Source organism: Podarcis cretensis (genome assembly GCF_951804945.1).
Source record: "Podarcis cretensis genome assembly, chromosome: 2".
In the NCBI taxonomy this organism is placed as follows: Eukaryota; Metazoa; Chordata; class Lepidosauria; order Squamata; family Lacertidae; genus Podarcis; species Podarcis cretensis.
Window position 1 is genome coordinate 120,926,710 of NC_137171.1, and position 16,713 is coordinate 120,943,422.

Below are 16,713 nucleotides of genomic sequence, written 5' to 3' on the forward strand. Positions count from 1 at the left end.
GTCTGACCAAGCTGCGGGGGGCAGTGGAGGACAGGAGTGCCTGGCGTGCTCTGGTCCAGGGGGTCACGAAGAGTCGGACACGACTAAACGACTAAACAACAAACAACAAAAGGTGCTATTGGAAAGATTTATTTTTTTTTGTTTCGACTAGGCAGACCAACACCTGTAACTAGAACTAAGAAATGAAGCCAGGCTGCTGCCCGAGGCCATCTCAAATATTCTCTTGAGATTCCCTTGAGCCGCCAACAAGGCAAAACTCCCATCTGTCAAATGCAAAAAAAAAAAAGGGGGGGGGAGCAGAGATCTGTCCTGGCAAGGGTTAAAAATGCAATGAACTCGATTCCTAGAGAGGAAAGGGATTTGGGGACGAGGTCTTTGCCAAAGCGCCTCCTTCCTGCCAGCCTCTCCCTCCCCAGGGTGGCCTTGACTCGCCTTTGCAGCTGCGTCGAGGCGCCTCCGGTGCCATCCGGTGAGCTCCCCCTTTTGCGCATGGGGAGGGGGCAAAGGGGGGTCCCGGGGGTGGGATCGAGACAAAGGGAGGGGGCCCGGGAGGGGCCCTGCAGCCGATCCGCCCGGGATCTGTCACAAAAAGCCACCCGATCTGGGGAGGGAGGGGGAGATCCTTTCTCTGCCTTCCTGCGCGCAAAAGCGCAAAGCTAGCAGGCCATCCGGGAAGCGAAGCCTCCTTTGTGCTCCGGAGAGAGAGAGAGAGAATGGATTCTCCCCCCACATTTTGGCCTGAGAATCCAGACAGGAGAATCCCCTCCGATGAAAATAGGGACGCCCTATTCAATTATTATTATTATTATTATTATTATTATTATTATTATCATCATCATCATGATTATTATTATTATTACACCCTGCCCATCTAACTGCGCTACCCCAGCCACTCTGGGCGGCCTCCAACAAACACACACACACACACATGCACAAACAAATAGTTTATAATAATAAAACATTAAACATTTAAAAAAAAAAAATCCCTATACAGGGATGTCTTCTAAAGGTTGTATAGTTACTTATTTCCTTGGCTCAGGGGTCACATAACTCTGCACCCACCAACATTTCTCCGATGAAAATAGGGACGCCCTATTCAATTATTATTACTATTATTATTATTATTATTATCATCATCATCATGATTATTATTATTATTACACCCCGCCCATCTAACTGCGCTACCCCAGCCACTCTGGGCGGCCTCCAACAAACACACACGCGCACAAACAAATAGTTTATAATAATAAAACATTAAACTTTTTTTAAAAAAAAAAAATCCCTATACAGGGATGTCTTCTAAAGGTTGTATAGTTACTTATTTCCTTGGCTCAGGGGTCACATAACTCTGCACCCACCAACATTTCTCCGATGAAAATAGGGACGCCCTATTCAATTATTATTATTATTATTATTATTATTATTATCATCATCATCATGATTATTATTATTATTACACCCCGCCCATCTAACTGCGCTACCCCAGCCACTCTGGGCGGCCTCCAACAAACACACACACACGCACAAACAAATAGTTTATAATAATAAAACATTAAACATTTAAAAAAAAAAAAATCCCCATCCAGGGATGTCTTCTAAAGGTTGTATAGTTACTTATTTCCTTGGCTCAGGGGTCACATAACTCTGCACCCACCAACATTTCTCCGATGAAAATAGGGACGCCCTATTCAATTATTATTATTATTATTATTATTATTATTATCATCATCATTATTATTATTATTATTACACCCCGCCCATCTAACTGCGCTACCCCAGCCACTCTGGGCGGCCTCCAACAAACACACACACGCACAAACAAATAGTTTATAATAATAAAACATTAAACATTTTTTTTAAAAAAAATCCCTATACAGGGATGTCTTCTAAAGGTTGTATAGTTACTTATTTCCTTGGCTCAGGGGTCACATAACTCTGCACCCACCAACATTTCTCCGATGAAAATAGGGATGCCCTATTCAATTATTATTATTATTATTATTATTATTATCATCATCATCATGATTATTATTATTATTACACCCCGCCCATCTAACTGCGCTACCCCAGCCACTCTGGGCGGCCTCCAACAAACACACACACACGCACAAACAAACAAATAGTTTATAATAATAAAACATTAAACATTTTTTTTAAAAAAAAATCCCTATACAGGGATGTCTTCTAAAGGTTGTATAGTTACTTATTTCCTTGGCTCAGGGGTCACATAACTCTGCACCCACCAACATTTCTCCGATGATAATAGGGACGTCCTATTCAACAATAATTTTTATTTTATTTTTATACCCTGCCCATCTGACTGCGTTGCCCCAGCCACTCTGGGCGGCCTCCTACAGATAGATAGATAGAGATATAAAATATAAAAATATTTTATAATAATAAAACATTAAACTTTCTTTTAAAAAGTTCCCTATACAGGGGGTGTCTTCTAAAGGTTGTATAGTTACTTATTTCCTTGGCTCGGGAGTTGCATAACTCCACACCCACCAACGTTTCCCTGATGATAATAGGGACGTCCTATTCAATAATTTTGATTTTATTTTATTTTTATACCTCACCCATCTGACTGCGTTGCCCCAGCCACTCTGACCAGCTTCCAACATACAACAAAAAATAAAATGTTTTATAATAATAAAACATTAAAACATTTTAAAACTTCCCTGTACAGGGCTGCCTTCAGATGTCTTCTAAAGGTTGTATAGTTACAGATCTCCTTGGCTCTGGGGTTGCAAAGTTACTTATCTCCTCAGCTTGGGGATTGGATAACTCCCAACATTTCTGCAATGGAAATAGGGACACCCTAAGGGAAAGCAGGACATTCTGGGATCAAATTAGAAACCTTGCAGGCTTCTGCAAATCCTGGATAACAGGGTCCCTTTGAGGGTCTGCAAGAGGAGGGGATATTTGCAGACAAATCAAAGCTTTCTTTCTCTTTTTTCTTGACACTCTCTTTTATTTTAATTGTTTTTATTAAATATTTCCTTGGGTTGCAGAAATACATACACCGTCTCTATTTTCAGATCATAAAATCCTTTCTACAGATCAGTTATATTCGATGTGGGCCTTTAATGTATTTTTTATTTTTATTTTTAAAAATGCTTTTATTTTTTGCTTGTTTCTAGTTGAAATAGCAACAAAGAGACCGTTCCATCTTAAATAAATAGAGTCATTTGGTAAGTACCCTTTGATTCCAGTACCCGGTGCTTTTTTTCTGGAAAAAAGGTGGGGGGACTTGTTTGTTTGTTTGTTTGTTTATTGTGGGCCCAGTCGCAGTGCTGCCACTCCCCACCCCCCAGTGACTAAATGTAAGATGTGATTAATAAACTCAAGCAGACAAGGATGTGGTGACAACTTTATTGATTACAGATATAGGTGGATTTTGGGCTCAGGTATTTGGGTGTATATCCATTTCAGCACTCCCAGACAAAAGATAACAATTATTTAATTTTCAAAAGCTAAGGGAACTGAGTTCCCCCACATTCCTGCTAAAAACAAAGAAACCCTGAGTAATTTCATAAGTACCCTTTGATTTCAGTGCCCCTTCCCCCAAATCACTGTCCGTGACAATGCCTTGGTATCCCAGATCTTCTCTGTCTGAATGAGGTTGTCACAATGCAAAACGTTTTAATTGTGTGGTTCTCAAAGTGTGTGGCAGGACAGGATGGCAAGTGGAGGATGGCAAGATAACAAGGACGATCAAATAAACATTTTAACATTTCTTCTTCTTTTTTGAATAACAAATTTTATTAGTATTTTCCACACAACAACAACATGGAAAATATCGAAAAATAACAATACCCAAAACACAAAAACCAGCATACAAAAAACAACAACCAAAATCCATATCTTACAAGTTAATAATATAAACATTAAAAAGAAAAACAAACATTGACTTCCACCAATCCCACAGCACCTCCCTTACCTCTCATTATGTCTTCCTGTTTTCCTTATCATCTCTATCCTAGCATCTAGATATAAATCCCTCATTCTTATCCTTTCACTTCACAAGCTTATTCCAGACTCGGCCTGATTTCTGTCCTCAAACCTTGGCTTTTAAGGTATTCATTTAGCCACTCCCATTCCTTTTTCACTTCACTTTTGGGTTTTTGTCTCATTATATCTGTCAATTTGGCTAATTCTAAATATTCCGAAAGCTTACATAACCATTCTCCCCTTGTGGGTAACTGGTTTCCTTTCCAATACTTAGCCACCAGGATTCTTGCTGCAGACGTTGAATATAAGAAAAAAAATAGTTTTGTCTTCTGGAATATCATCATTTAAATTGAAATTTTGGAGCATGATCCACGAAGAAATAAAATACTAAGAATATCATATATTAAAAGGCCAGAGGCATTCCTTTTAGGAATTTTAAATTTTAAACATTTTAACATTTCAGTGCGGCATGGTACAGTGACGAAATGATTTATTTGCAGAATATGGATAGAAATCTTTTCAAAGTCTTTACCTGTAACAGAGCTTTCTGCAGTACATAAATATATAATGCAGCAGAAAAGGTTTAAGTGGGGAAAAACATCGGAGGTGAAGATGGGAAGTCAATTTATGAAACAATGTAGTCATTTAAGATGCAGATTATTGTGAAAATGTTTGGAAAATTTAATACAAAATTATACACCAAACAGAAAGAAAGAAATCTTGCCGAAACCAAGTACTACTGGGAGCTGTTTCTTTTGTTTCCCCCTATCCTCCCAATGCATTTCTTATTAATAAAACGTTTGGAGTAGCACGAGGAAATTTTCATACTGAAAATGTGCCCCAGAGCATAGCTGTCAACTTATAGATTTGAAAATAAGGGACCAGAAGCCTCGAAAATAAGGGATCAGCAGCCAAAATAAGGGATCAACAATTACTTTGATAAAATACATATTTTGTTGCGTGCAAATGGCTTTAGATACCTATTAGGTCCATAAATTACCATATAGCATATATTCAACACAAAAAAGCAACAATTTGTTGTTGACAAAGGACAGCTGGACATAGAAAGGGCCCCATTACCTTCAGTAGCTTATTTAAGGGACATCATCAATAAGGGACAGCAGTAGGATATGGCGCTGGGATAAGGGACTGTCCCACCAAATAAGGGACGATTGACAGCTATGCCCCAGAGGAAAAATGTTTTGAGAGCCACTGAAGTAAAGACTCAACTACGCAAGACTTCCTAGTGGAAATGAACTGTTCAGATGGAAATGCATGCAGATTAACCAAGCCCTCTGACCTTAGCTGGCCAGGCAGTGGCAACAGGGGTGCATAGGAGTGATGTCATCACCACCTTTTATACCCCACCTTTCTGCCCCCATATCCTTTCCCCACAACAGCCCTGTGAGGTAGGCTAAGCGGAAAGGCAGTGGCTGGCCCAAGGTTGCCCAGTGAGCTTCGTGGCTGAGTGGGGATTCGAACCCAGGTCTCCCGGCTCCTAGTCCAACATTCTAACCGCTACACCACACCGGTTCTCTTTGGAGCATTGTTGCTTATGCCCATTGGAATGGAGCTGGGAAGAGAAAGGTGTGGGAAGGTTCAGGGAGGCTGGAGAGGATATAATATTTACAGTGGTACCTCAGGTTACATACTCTTCAGGTTACAGACGCTTCAGGTTACAGACTCCGCTAACCCAGAAATAGTACCTCGGGTTAAGAACTTTGCTTCAGGATGAGAACAGAAATCGTGTGGTGGTGGCGCAGCAGCAGCAGGAGGCCCCATTAGCTAAAGTGGTGCTTCAGGTTAAGAACAGTTTCAGGTTAAGAACGGACCTCCGGAACGAATTAAGTACTTAACCCGAGGTACCACTGTATTAATATCCTTCCTAACTTGTGCTAGCAAGTTCTATAACTTAGCAGAGTTTACATTCCCCTTTTAACGTACAGCAGGTAGCAGGTTGCAGGCTTGTTTAAGCATCTCAGGTGGCGCTGTGGGTTAAACCACAGGGCCTAGGGCTTGCTGATCAGAAGGTCGGCAGTTTGAATCCCCACGATGGGGTGAGCTCCCTGCTCCTGCCAACCTAGCGGTTCGAAAGCACGTCAAAGTGCAAGTAGATAAACAGGTACCACTCCAGCGGGAAGGTAAACGGCGTTTCCGTGCACTGCTCTGGTTCGTCAGAAGCGGCTTAGTCATACTGGCCACATGACCCGGAAGCTGTACGCCGGCTCCCTTGGCCAATAAAGCGAGATGAGTGCCGCAACCCCAGAGTCGTCCGCGACTGGACCTAATGGTCAGGGAATCATAGAATCATAGAGTTGGAAGAGACCACAAGGGCCATCGAGTCCAACCCCCTGCCAAGCAGGAAACACCATCAGAGCACTCCTGACATATGGTTGTCAAGCCTCTGCTTAAAGGCCTCCAAAGAAGGAGACTCCACCACACACCTTGGCAGCAAATTCCACTGTCAAACAGCTCTTACTGTCAGGAAGTTCTTCCTAATGTTTAGGTGGAATCTTCTTTCTTGTAGTTTGGAACCATTGCTCCGTGTCCGCTTCTCTGGAGCAGCAGAAAACAACCTTTCTCCCTCCTCTATGTGACATCCTTTTATATATTTGAACATGTCTATCATATCACCCCTTAACCTCCTCTTTTCCAGGCTAAACATGCCCAGCTCCCTTAGCCGTTCCTCATAAGGCATCGTTTCCAGGCCTTTGACCATTTTGGTTGCCCTCCTCTGGACACGTTCCAGTTTGTCCGTGTCCTTCTTGAACTGTGGTGCCCAGAACTGGACACAGTACTCCAGGTGAGGTCTGACCAGAGCAGAATACAGTGGCACTATTACTTCCCTTGATCTAGATGCTATACTCCTATTGATGCAGGGGTCCCTTTACCTTTACCTTTAAGTCATCTTATTATCCCTCTTAAAAGAATAAACACACCACAATCTTGTGTAAAATATATGAAAGAAGTTTACACACGACTCATCATTTCACAGTTGGATCCCTGAAGGCAGACTGAGTTACAAAGTATTTGTGGATATATATATGTGGATATATATATATGTGGATATATATATGTGGATCTATCCCATAATGCCAGGGGTGTCCAGATTTGATGAAGTGAACATGCATGAGGGCCGACCGATAAGTTGTTGACCTTTTTTAGGATTTTACCACAGGAAATAAACTGCCACGGGGGCCGGATTAGGCCCTCGAAACAGACTTTAGACATGCCTGCCATATGGGGATAATCCCAGTGTCCTCTGTTGGCTAAAGGCCAAAAGAGTATTTCTAGCTAAAATGCTGGTCCAATGGAAGAAGTCAAAAAGAGGAAGTGTGAGCTCCCTTGCCCTTTTGTTACCTGGGCAGGTAAGGCCACACCCACCTCTAGTCACATGCCAAAGGAAGTATGTCCCAGTCAGGAGGAAATAGGAAGTTTTCGACTGACTGGACCAAACATTACCTTGCATGTCCACTCTAGGAAAGCAAGGAATGTTGTACTTGACTGCTACTTATGTATCGCACCCAACAAAAGGTCTGTTCCGGCTATCCCGGTATAGACCAAGTGCCATCAAGTGTCAGAAATGGTGCCGGCTAGGGAACTACAGGAGCCCATCATCATCATCATCATCATTACTTATTATTTATAACCCGTCCATCTGGCTGGGTTTCCCCAGTCACTCTGGGTGGCTTCCAACAGAATATTAAAATACAATAATATATTAAACATTAAAAGCTTCCCCAAACAGGGCTGCCTTCAGATGTCTTCCAGAAATCTGGTAGTTGTTTTTCTCTTTGACATCTGCTGGAAGGGTGTTCCACAGGGCGGGTGTCACTACCGAGAAGGCCCTCTGCCTGGTTCCCTGTAACTTGACTTCTTGCAATGAGGGAACCGCCAGAAGGCCCTCGGAGCTGGACCTCAGCGTCCAGGCAGAACGATGGGGGTGGAGACGCTCCTTCAGGTATACTGGACCGAGGCCGTTTAGGGCTTTAAAGGTCAGCACCAACACTTTGAATTGTGCTCGGAAACGTACTGGGAGCCAATGTAGGTCTTTCAAGACCGGTGTTATGTGGTCTCGGCGGCCGCTCCCAGTCACCAGTCTAGCTGCTGCATTCTGGATTAGTTGTAGTTTCCGGGTCACCTTCAAAGGTAGCCCCACGTAGAGCGCATTGCAGTAGTCCAAGCGGGAGATAACTAGAGCATGCACCACTCTGGCCAGACAGTCTGCAGGCAGGTAGGGTCTCAGTCTGTGTACCAGGTGGAGCTGGTAGACAGCTGCCCTGGACACAGAATTGACCTGTGCCTCCATAGACAGCTGTGAGTCCAGAGTGACTCCCAGGCTGTGGACCTTGTCCTTCAATGGCACAGGTACCCCATTCAGGACCAGGGAGACTCAAACCTCCCCGGAACACCTCATTTCGGTGTTTTCCGGGCACTGCTTCTTGCTGGGAGTACTTCTGCTCATCCAAACTTTTGTTGGATTGGGGGAAGGGGGAGTTTGGCATTTACAAGGTTAAAGCAGAGCTTGGCAAGCCCAGGTGGGTAGCAGCCCTAGTTAGAGATTGAATAGGAATGTAGGCGGATGGAGATGTGTTATCCCTAGGATATAGACAAAGAAAGGAAAACAAGATAGACAAGGCCGGGGCCCAGTTAGAGAAATAACAGGCAGGCATCTTGAAAACGGATGTTGGTAGCTGTAAAAACAATGCAGCTTCCATAGACAGAAGCATTATAGCGGATCTCAGATGCAGGGAAGAAATCACCGTATTTTTCGTCCTATAGGACGCACTTTTTCCCCTCCAAAAATGAAGGGGAAATGTGTGTGCATCCTATGGGGCGAATGCGCACCGACCCCTCTTGCTCTCCAGGCTGCAGGAAGCTATCCGTAAGCCTTGGGAGCCCGGCGGGAGTTCCCGCCGGGCTCCCAAGGCTTGCAGACAGCAGCCTGCAGCCTGAAACCCAGGGAGCGCAGCGGGGCGCACCCTGCGCTTTGGGCAGCTCTCCGCAAGCCTTGGGAGCCCGGCACGACTTCCCACCGGGCTCCCAAGGCTTGCGGACAGCAAGCTCCGGGAGCGATGGCGAGGTTGAGCGCAACCTCGCCATCGCTCCCGGACCCCCAGCCCCGAGGCTAAAAACGAAGCCAGGACAGCTAGCGGGATCCATCCCGCTCGCTGTCATGGCTTCTTTGCTCTTTGGGGCTCGGGGGGGGGGGGGCGGAAATAATTTTTTTCCCTCTATTTCCCCCCCCAAAAAAAAAAATAAGTGCGCCCTACGAAAAGTGAGAAAAATACGGTATTTCAGGTTGAATAATGGAAAAAAACCACATTACAATCCTATCTGGGATACGGCAACGTCTGAGCATCTCGCCAGACCCAAATTGAGATCTTGTGCCAACTACAGTGGAACCTCGGGTTACATACGCTTCAGGTTACAGACTCCGCTAACCCAGAAAGAGTACCTCGGGCTAAGAACTTTGCTTCAGGATGAGAACAAAAATCGTGCTCCAGCGGCGCAACAGCAGCAGGAGGTCCCATTAGCTGAAGTGGTGTTTCAGGTTAAGTACGGACCTCTGGAACGAATTAAGTACTTAACCTGAGGTACCACTGTACTCAATATTCTCAGTCAAGTAATATGTTTGAATCTTGAATAATGGATAGGTGCTTAATCGTTTTTGTATTTGTTTTAAAAAAACAACCAAAAATTGTCTTAAAAAAAACCCAACCCATGACTAATCGAAGGGGAAAGTAGGTTTTTTATCGTTAACATAGGTTTGACGCCTGTGTGGATCCAATAATAAACTTTTGACTGTTTATTCACATCCCTCTTGACCTCGTGTGTTCGTTGCATCTGTCTTGTGGTGGGCTACAGCTTCGAACAAAAAAGTTTTGTTTATCCACTCAGACCTCCGATACAACTTTTTCTTGTTTGGATGCGTTTCAGTTTGCCTCTGAGAGACTGCCTTGAGCTTCCCTCTTCCTCTCACAGGCGATGGAGCTAGCAAGTCCTGGCAAGCTATCTCTTTCCGGAAATGACTCTCCCTGAGCCTAAACAGTGCTCTCTCCTTGAAAACGCCACTCAAGAAGGTTTCATTAAATTACGAGAATAATGATCAGCAAATAGCCTTTTTTATGTAGCTGGTTGATAGTCTGATCTACAAGGATGAAATGTTTTAACCCACAGCGGGTGGCGCTGTGGGTTAAACCACAGAGCCTAGGACTTGCTGATCAGAAGGTCGGTGGTTCGAATCCCTGTGACAGGGTGAGCTCCCGTTGCTCGGTCCCTGCTCCTGCCCACCTAGCGGTTCGAAAGCATGTCAAAGTGCAAGTAGATAAATAGGTACTGCTCTGGCGGGAAGGTAAACAGCGTTTCCATGCGCTGCTCTGGTTCACCAGAAGCGTCTTAGTCATGCTGGCCACGTGACCCGGAAGCTGTATGCCAGCTCCCTCGGCCAATAAAGCGAGATGAGTGCCACAACCCCAGAGTCGGTCATGACTAGACCTAACGGTCAGGGGTCCCTTTACCTTTAACTTTATGTAGCTGGTTGATAATCTGATCTACAAGGATGAAATGTTTTCCTTTCCCCTCCCAGTGTCCTTTGAGGACGTAGCTGTGCATTTTGCAGAAGGGGAGTTTTGGCTTTGCTGGATCCTGACCAGAGATCTCTGAATCGGGGAGTCATGGAAGAGATCTATGGGACTGCGGCCTCTCAGGGTAAGTAACCCGTTTTGATCAAAGTACCTGTTTTGAAATTTCTGTATGTGATTAGCTCAGGGGTTCTTAATCCACTGCAGTTACCGTATTTTTCGTCCCATAGGATGCTCCGTCCCATAGGACGCACCTAGTTTTTTTGGGGGGAAATAAAGGGAAAATTTTTTCCCCTTTATTTCCCCCACAAAACCTGGTCGGGGAAACCAAAGCAGGTCGAGGAACAGCGGGATGGCGGCGCTGCGCCTCCCCGCTGTCCCCCAAGCTTGTGGGGCTGGCCGATGTCTGTCCGGTGCGCGGGGCGCTCTGCTTCAGGGCGCCCTGCGCGCCGGGCGGCAGGCTGCTATCCGCAGCGTAGAGAGCCCTGCGGGAACTCCCGCAGGGCTGCCTAGGCTGCGGATGTGTTCCCAAGCGCCGGGTGCTTTGCTTTCAGCGCGCCTGGTGCTCCGGGAAGCAGGCTGCTATCCGCAGCCTAGGCAGCCCTGCGGGTTGCGGATGTCTTCCTGAAGCCTGGAGAGCGAGAGGGGTCGGTGCGCACCGACCCCTCTCGCTCTCCAAGCTTCAGCGAAAGCCTGCATTCGCCCCATAGGACGCACCCAGATTTCCCCTTCATTTTTGGAGGGGGGAAAGTGCGTCCTATAGGGCGAAAAATACGGTAAGTTTGAATGTGTTCTTTCTGAATATACCCCCTCCAATTGACCTGACAGGTCTGAATAGGCCAGGCCTTTTGAAGTGCAAGTTTCTGATTTCTTCGGTGGGTGAAACAAGTAATTTTCAATGAATATTGATTGGAAAATATGTCTTGTGTATTAAATTTGTAATTTTTTGAAATTTGTAAATATATATATCTTTTTAAAAAGTTTTTAAGGATTGTAGGTTTGCCGTATTTCAAAAAGTTGTTGTCCTTTTCTTGCTTAATCTGCAAATAAATTGAGCTTTTAAAAAGTAAATTCACCAAAAAATCTTCACTTCCGACATGGGTTGCCATACGTCTGGTTTTCCCCGGACATTTCAGCGATTTCTGGATATTCCACCTGGAAGCTAGTTTCTTTTTTTAAAAAAAAAAGTTTTTATTTATACTTTTCAAATTTATACATTTCAAAGTTTGACTTCCTTCCCCTCTTTCTCCAGTTCCTTAAATTTATTTTTAATATCTTCTGCATATCCAAATTCATTTAATTATCTACTTTCAATATTTACAATATTATTACAATAATCCTGCCAGTGTTTTTTATCTGTTCGCAATTTATCTGTAAATATTCAATAAACCTTTACCTTTTATAAAAGTTAGGTTTTTTGATTCCTTATTCTTCCGGTAAGTTTTGACATTTCTGCATATTCCATAAGTTTTTGTATCCATTTTTCCTTTGTTGGAACTTCTGCTTCATTCCATTTTGGGGCAAGTAGCATTCTTGCTGCTGTAGTCGCATACATAAATAAATTTCTATACAATTTAGGTCACTCACCCTCAAACTCAGCCCTCCAGATGTTTTGGGACTACAATTCCCATCATCCCTGATCACTGGTCCTGTTAGCTAGGGATGATGGGAGTTGTAGTCCCAAAACATCTGGAGGGCCAAATTTGGGGATGCCTGATTTAGGTAGTTCTGTCCCTATAATTCCCAAAAGAAAAGCTTCTGGGCTGTTGTTTTTTAAATAAAAGTTATTTTGAACATCCTTTTCAATTCATTATATATCATTTCCCAGTAAGCTTCAACCTTGCTACTACATCAGTGATTTGAGGCTCTATTTCTTCCTCAGGCTCTTATCAGTTTCTCTCTTCTTTGCAGAAGGTGATCTATCTGAAACCGAGAATAATGGAGAACAACATGCGACAGAGACAGAGGGAAAAGGCAGCTGTACTGGAGAGAAACCATATCAATACATGGAGTGTGAGAAGAACTTTGGAGAAAACTCCACCCTCTCTTCTCAGGAAATTCACCCGGAAGAGGAACCATACCGGTCTTTTGAATGTGGAAGGGACTTCGGAGACGATAGCCTTTCTCCTCCTCCTCCGATAATTCCCACGAAGGAAAAACCTTACAACTGCAAGGAATGTGGAAAGAGCTTCTCTCGGAAGTTACGTCTTACTAATCATCAGAGAATTCATACAGGGGAGAAGCCGTTTCAATGCCTGGAGTGCGGCAAGTGTTTCATACACAACTGCAGCCTGTCGTACCACAAGAGGATCCACACCGGGGAGAAACCCTACAAATGCTTGGAGTGTGAGAAAAGCTTCACTCGGAAGATCATTCTCACTAATCATCAGAGAGTTCACACCGGCGAGAAGCCGTACAAATGTTTCGAGTGCGGAAAGAGTTTCACCCGGAAGGTGATCCTGGCAAACCACCAGACGATTCACTCCGGGGAGAAACCATACAAATGCTTGGAATGCGGGAAGAGCTTCACTCTGAAGGTGCACCTTACCGCACATGAAAGAATCCACACAGGGGAGAAACCGTATAAATGCCTGGAGTGTGGAAAGAGCTTCAGTCGGAACTCCAACCTCGCTTACCACCGGAGAGTCCACACGGGGGAGAAACCCTATAAATGCCTGGAGTGCGGAAAGGGCTTCAGAAACAGCACGAACCTGACTTACCATCAGGAAATCCACACCGGGGATAAGCCGTATAAGTGTTTGGAGTGCGGGAAGTGCGTCAGACGGGCGGCGGATCTCGTCAACCATAAGAAAATCCACACCCAGGAGAAACCCCATATGTGCTTGCACTGCGGGAAGTGCTTCACTCTGAAGAATTACCTCAGACGTCATCAGAGAATCCACACGGGAGAGAAACGGTATAAATGTTTTGAATGCGGGAAATGCTTCACGGAGAAGACCACGCTCACGAAACACCACCGAACACACACAGGGGAGAAACCGTACGAATGCATGGAGTGTGGGAAAACCTTCACGCAGAGCTACTCTCTCAGTCTCCATCAGAGAAGTCACACCTCCATGTTTGGAGTGTGGGAACAGCTTTCTTCGCAGCTCCAGCCTTTGTTCCCTCCACAGAATCCGTACAGCGGAGAACCGATATAGATGCTTGGAATGCGGAAATAGCTTCAAGAAAAGTCTCGCTTTCCCATCAAATACTTCCCGAAGCAGAGAAACCGTAGAAATCGTTGCAGAGACCTTACGAAGAAGGAGAAACTTCAGTAATCAAAGGATACACAGTGGGGGGTTGAGATTATATTAAAGCTTCGGAGTGCGGGAAAAGCTTGGGTGAGAATTCTCAAAGGGTAGGATCCATATAAAGGCCAGAAAAATTGAAATCCTTCCACCACATTCATCTTCCCAACTCCCCCTCCACCACCAGAAAATTCATGTAGCTATGAGATTTTAACTGTCAGTGCTTCGAAGGTTGAAAGAGCTTCAGAAAGTTTCAGCCTTACCTGGCATTAAAGAGTTCTCGCAGGGAGGAAACCATATAAACGCATGTGAAAACAAGGACTTTGATTTGCAAGATGTTGGTGACCAAACGGGATCCAAGAAGCAAAAAAAATTCACTTGGAAAGTTTTATTTTGAATACATGCAGCAGAAGAACAATAGCTGTAGTTTTGTTTATGAACCATGGAAGTATAGAAAGGGAGAGCAACTGCAAACTATATATAAATGAATCTTGGGGAAGGGAAAGATAAAAGGAACTGTGGGTAAAATAAAACACGATTAATAAAAAGGGAAAGCGAAGACTGAAATAAACTGTATTAACATAACCTGGTGAAGCGGCTGTAACATGGAAAATTAAAATTGACTGTGACTTCATGGGGGTCACCTAAACTCCCAGCGGCCCTCTCTTTAAAGCTTACCTAACTGCCCTAGCTAAATACCCCCTTAGTTTAAAAGAAGAATATCCCTAGTATCTAGAATGCGATTTCGTGGGAAAAGGCTCTGGCGGTTTTAGATGCTGATAGTAGATATAGAAATAGAATAAGGAAACTGTATATAATCGAAAGGTTTGTGAACTGAATTCCCCGCCTCAGAGGCCATCTTGTGGACAGGGGACAGTCTGGTCTTATTTTCCCTGGTGGAGTTTGGAGAGGTCAGCATGCGAATATCCCAGCATCTCCCCAAAGATCAAATGGGGGAGCAAAATCCGTGGGAATGTGAATTTTGGGAGGCCTCTCCACCTTATGCTTAGGCTGCATATATATGTAAATAAAACCGTATATCCGAAACACAGCACTGTCCCCAATTAGTCTTAATGCTCTTACACATTTTAAAAATGTCTTAAATAATCCTTTTCTAATGTAGTCGGAGAATCGGATGTCTTCCCTCTTTATCTTTGGTGTTTCTTATAGCATGGGTAGGCAAACTAAGGCCCAGGCGCTGGATCCGGCCCAGTCGCCTTCTAAATCAGACGGTCCGGGAATCAGCGTGTTTTTCCATGAGTAAAATGTGTCCTTTTATTTAAAATGCATCTCTGGGTTATTTGTGGGGCAGAGGAATTTGTTCCTTATTATTATTCAAAATATAATCCGGCCCCCCACAAGTTCTGAGGGACAGTGGACCGGTCCCCTGCTGAAAAAGTTTGCTGACCCCTGCTTATAGCTTTGTTCTCCTCCCTCCCTCTTTTTTTCCTTTCCCTCTTTCCTCTCTTATATTCCCGATTCTGCTTGTTCTAGATATTATTTTATTGTGTATTGTGAAAACTTTAATAAAAATCCATTTTAGAAACTTAATTCTCTTCCACCTTTTTGCCGGGCTTTTTGTTTGTTGTTTTTGGTCATTCCTGCTTCAAAATTGGTCTCCCTCTCCTGTGTTTCTTAAGCGATGCCCACGCATGTGGTTACTATTGGATTTTGGGCATTGCAGCTGGAGATCAAGGGGAACATAAGGAATTGTTGTAGTTCACCATTCCCCTTCGTGTTCATAGGACTTCCAGTTGCTCAGACGGAGATCTAGTGGCAAGGTGAGATGGCTTTGATACAAATCATTTGGCCCTTTCGGGAGGGCATTCCACAGAAGAGGGGCTGCCACTGAAAAGGCCCTGTCAACACCAAGTGGATGGCGCTCCCTAGTGGCACTAATGTTCTCACCTGTCGCTCTTCAGGTCCAAGATGGTTGATATTGGGAAAGGCACCTTTTCAGAAACATGTGTCCCAAGCCATTTAGGGCTTTATCTTTTCCCCCTTCTTTTTAGGCAATCCCTTGTATCTAAGATTGTCTTCCATGAACACAGTCTTGGCAGTGAGTCTGTAAGTGACTGTGGAGGCCAATTCTGGATCCACACATCCTTCCACAGTGGGGACATAGGTTTCCGGGTGGGAGTTGATCCTAGTGAGGGTTTGCAAAGTGTGCCTTCCTCTTAGCACATTTCTCCCTGAGTGATGGGCTGTATTGAGGTGTGAGATGATGGGATTTCTGGGTGTGTGGAATGGGGGACTGAACATTCACAAAAATGCTAAAACGGCTTGGAGTCTTCTCTGCCAGCTTCCTCCTCCTATTTTTGTAGTCTGATCTCTCAGAAGAGCACCATCTCTGTGCAATACCTGTTTCCTCCTGGAGGTCTGGTGGCAATCTCTCACGGGTGCTTTAGCGGTGGTTCCTGCATCGGCGGCGGTTGGACAATAGGTCCCTTGGGGTCCCTTCCAACTTTAAGATTCTATCCTAAAAACCGGAGTTTCAGGAGGAGTATCAGAAAGAGTGGAATAAATTTAATGATTATTTAGTTAAATTTGTTAAGTTAAACTAACTGAAAATAGTTTGCAGATACTTAATGGGCTTAGGATTTTATTTATGTTAAGTGATGAATTAATATGTTAAATTCCATAAGGTGAAGATCTAAGGATGTTAATGTTTAAGTTAAATTTCATAAAAATTGGGATTTGGAAAACCGTTAAAAAGACATGCAATGAAATTCAACCAAGGGGAAGCGAGGAAGTCACTTAAAGTTAATAACTGTAATTTTCAATAAGGCTATGTTTTATGTTTGTTTGTCTTGTGTGTTTGTTTTTGTTTATAATATTGTGAAAACTAATAAAAATTTTGGAAAAATAAAAATAAAACCATGGCACCCAGAACTGGACACACCAAGGCAGAACAGAGTGGAACT

General features: G+C 44.0%; 1 protein-coding gene across 1 annotated transcript; it reads left to right on the forward strand.

The window, feature by feature from the left end:
• The first annotated feature begins 3,143 nt into the window (after window positions 1–3,143).
• LOC307208783 (uncharacterized protein) lies at window positions 3,144–15,335 on the forward strand. Its single transcript, XM_079963742.1, has 3 exons — window positions 3,144–3,194; window positions 10,544–10,665; window positions 12,450–15,335. Exons 2-3 carry the CDS (start codon window positions 10,632–10,634, stop codon window positions 13,697–13,699), a joined length of 1,284 nt encoding a protein of 427 aa, XP_079819868.1. The 5' UTR covers window positions 3,144–3,194; window positions 10,544–10,631; the 3' UTR covers window positions 13,700–15,335.
• Window positions 15,336–16,713: the final 1,378 nt, after the last annotated feature.

Coding starts and splice junctions, on each gene's coding strand:
- LOC307208783 (XM_079963742.1), top strand. CDS start 10,632: ATGGAAGAGATCTATGGGACTGCGGCCTCTCAGG. Junction 10,666..12,449: donor TGGGACTGCGGCCTCTCAGG/GTAAGTAACCCG, acceptor TCTTCTTTGCAG/AAGGTGATCTATCTGAAACC.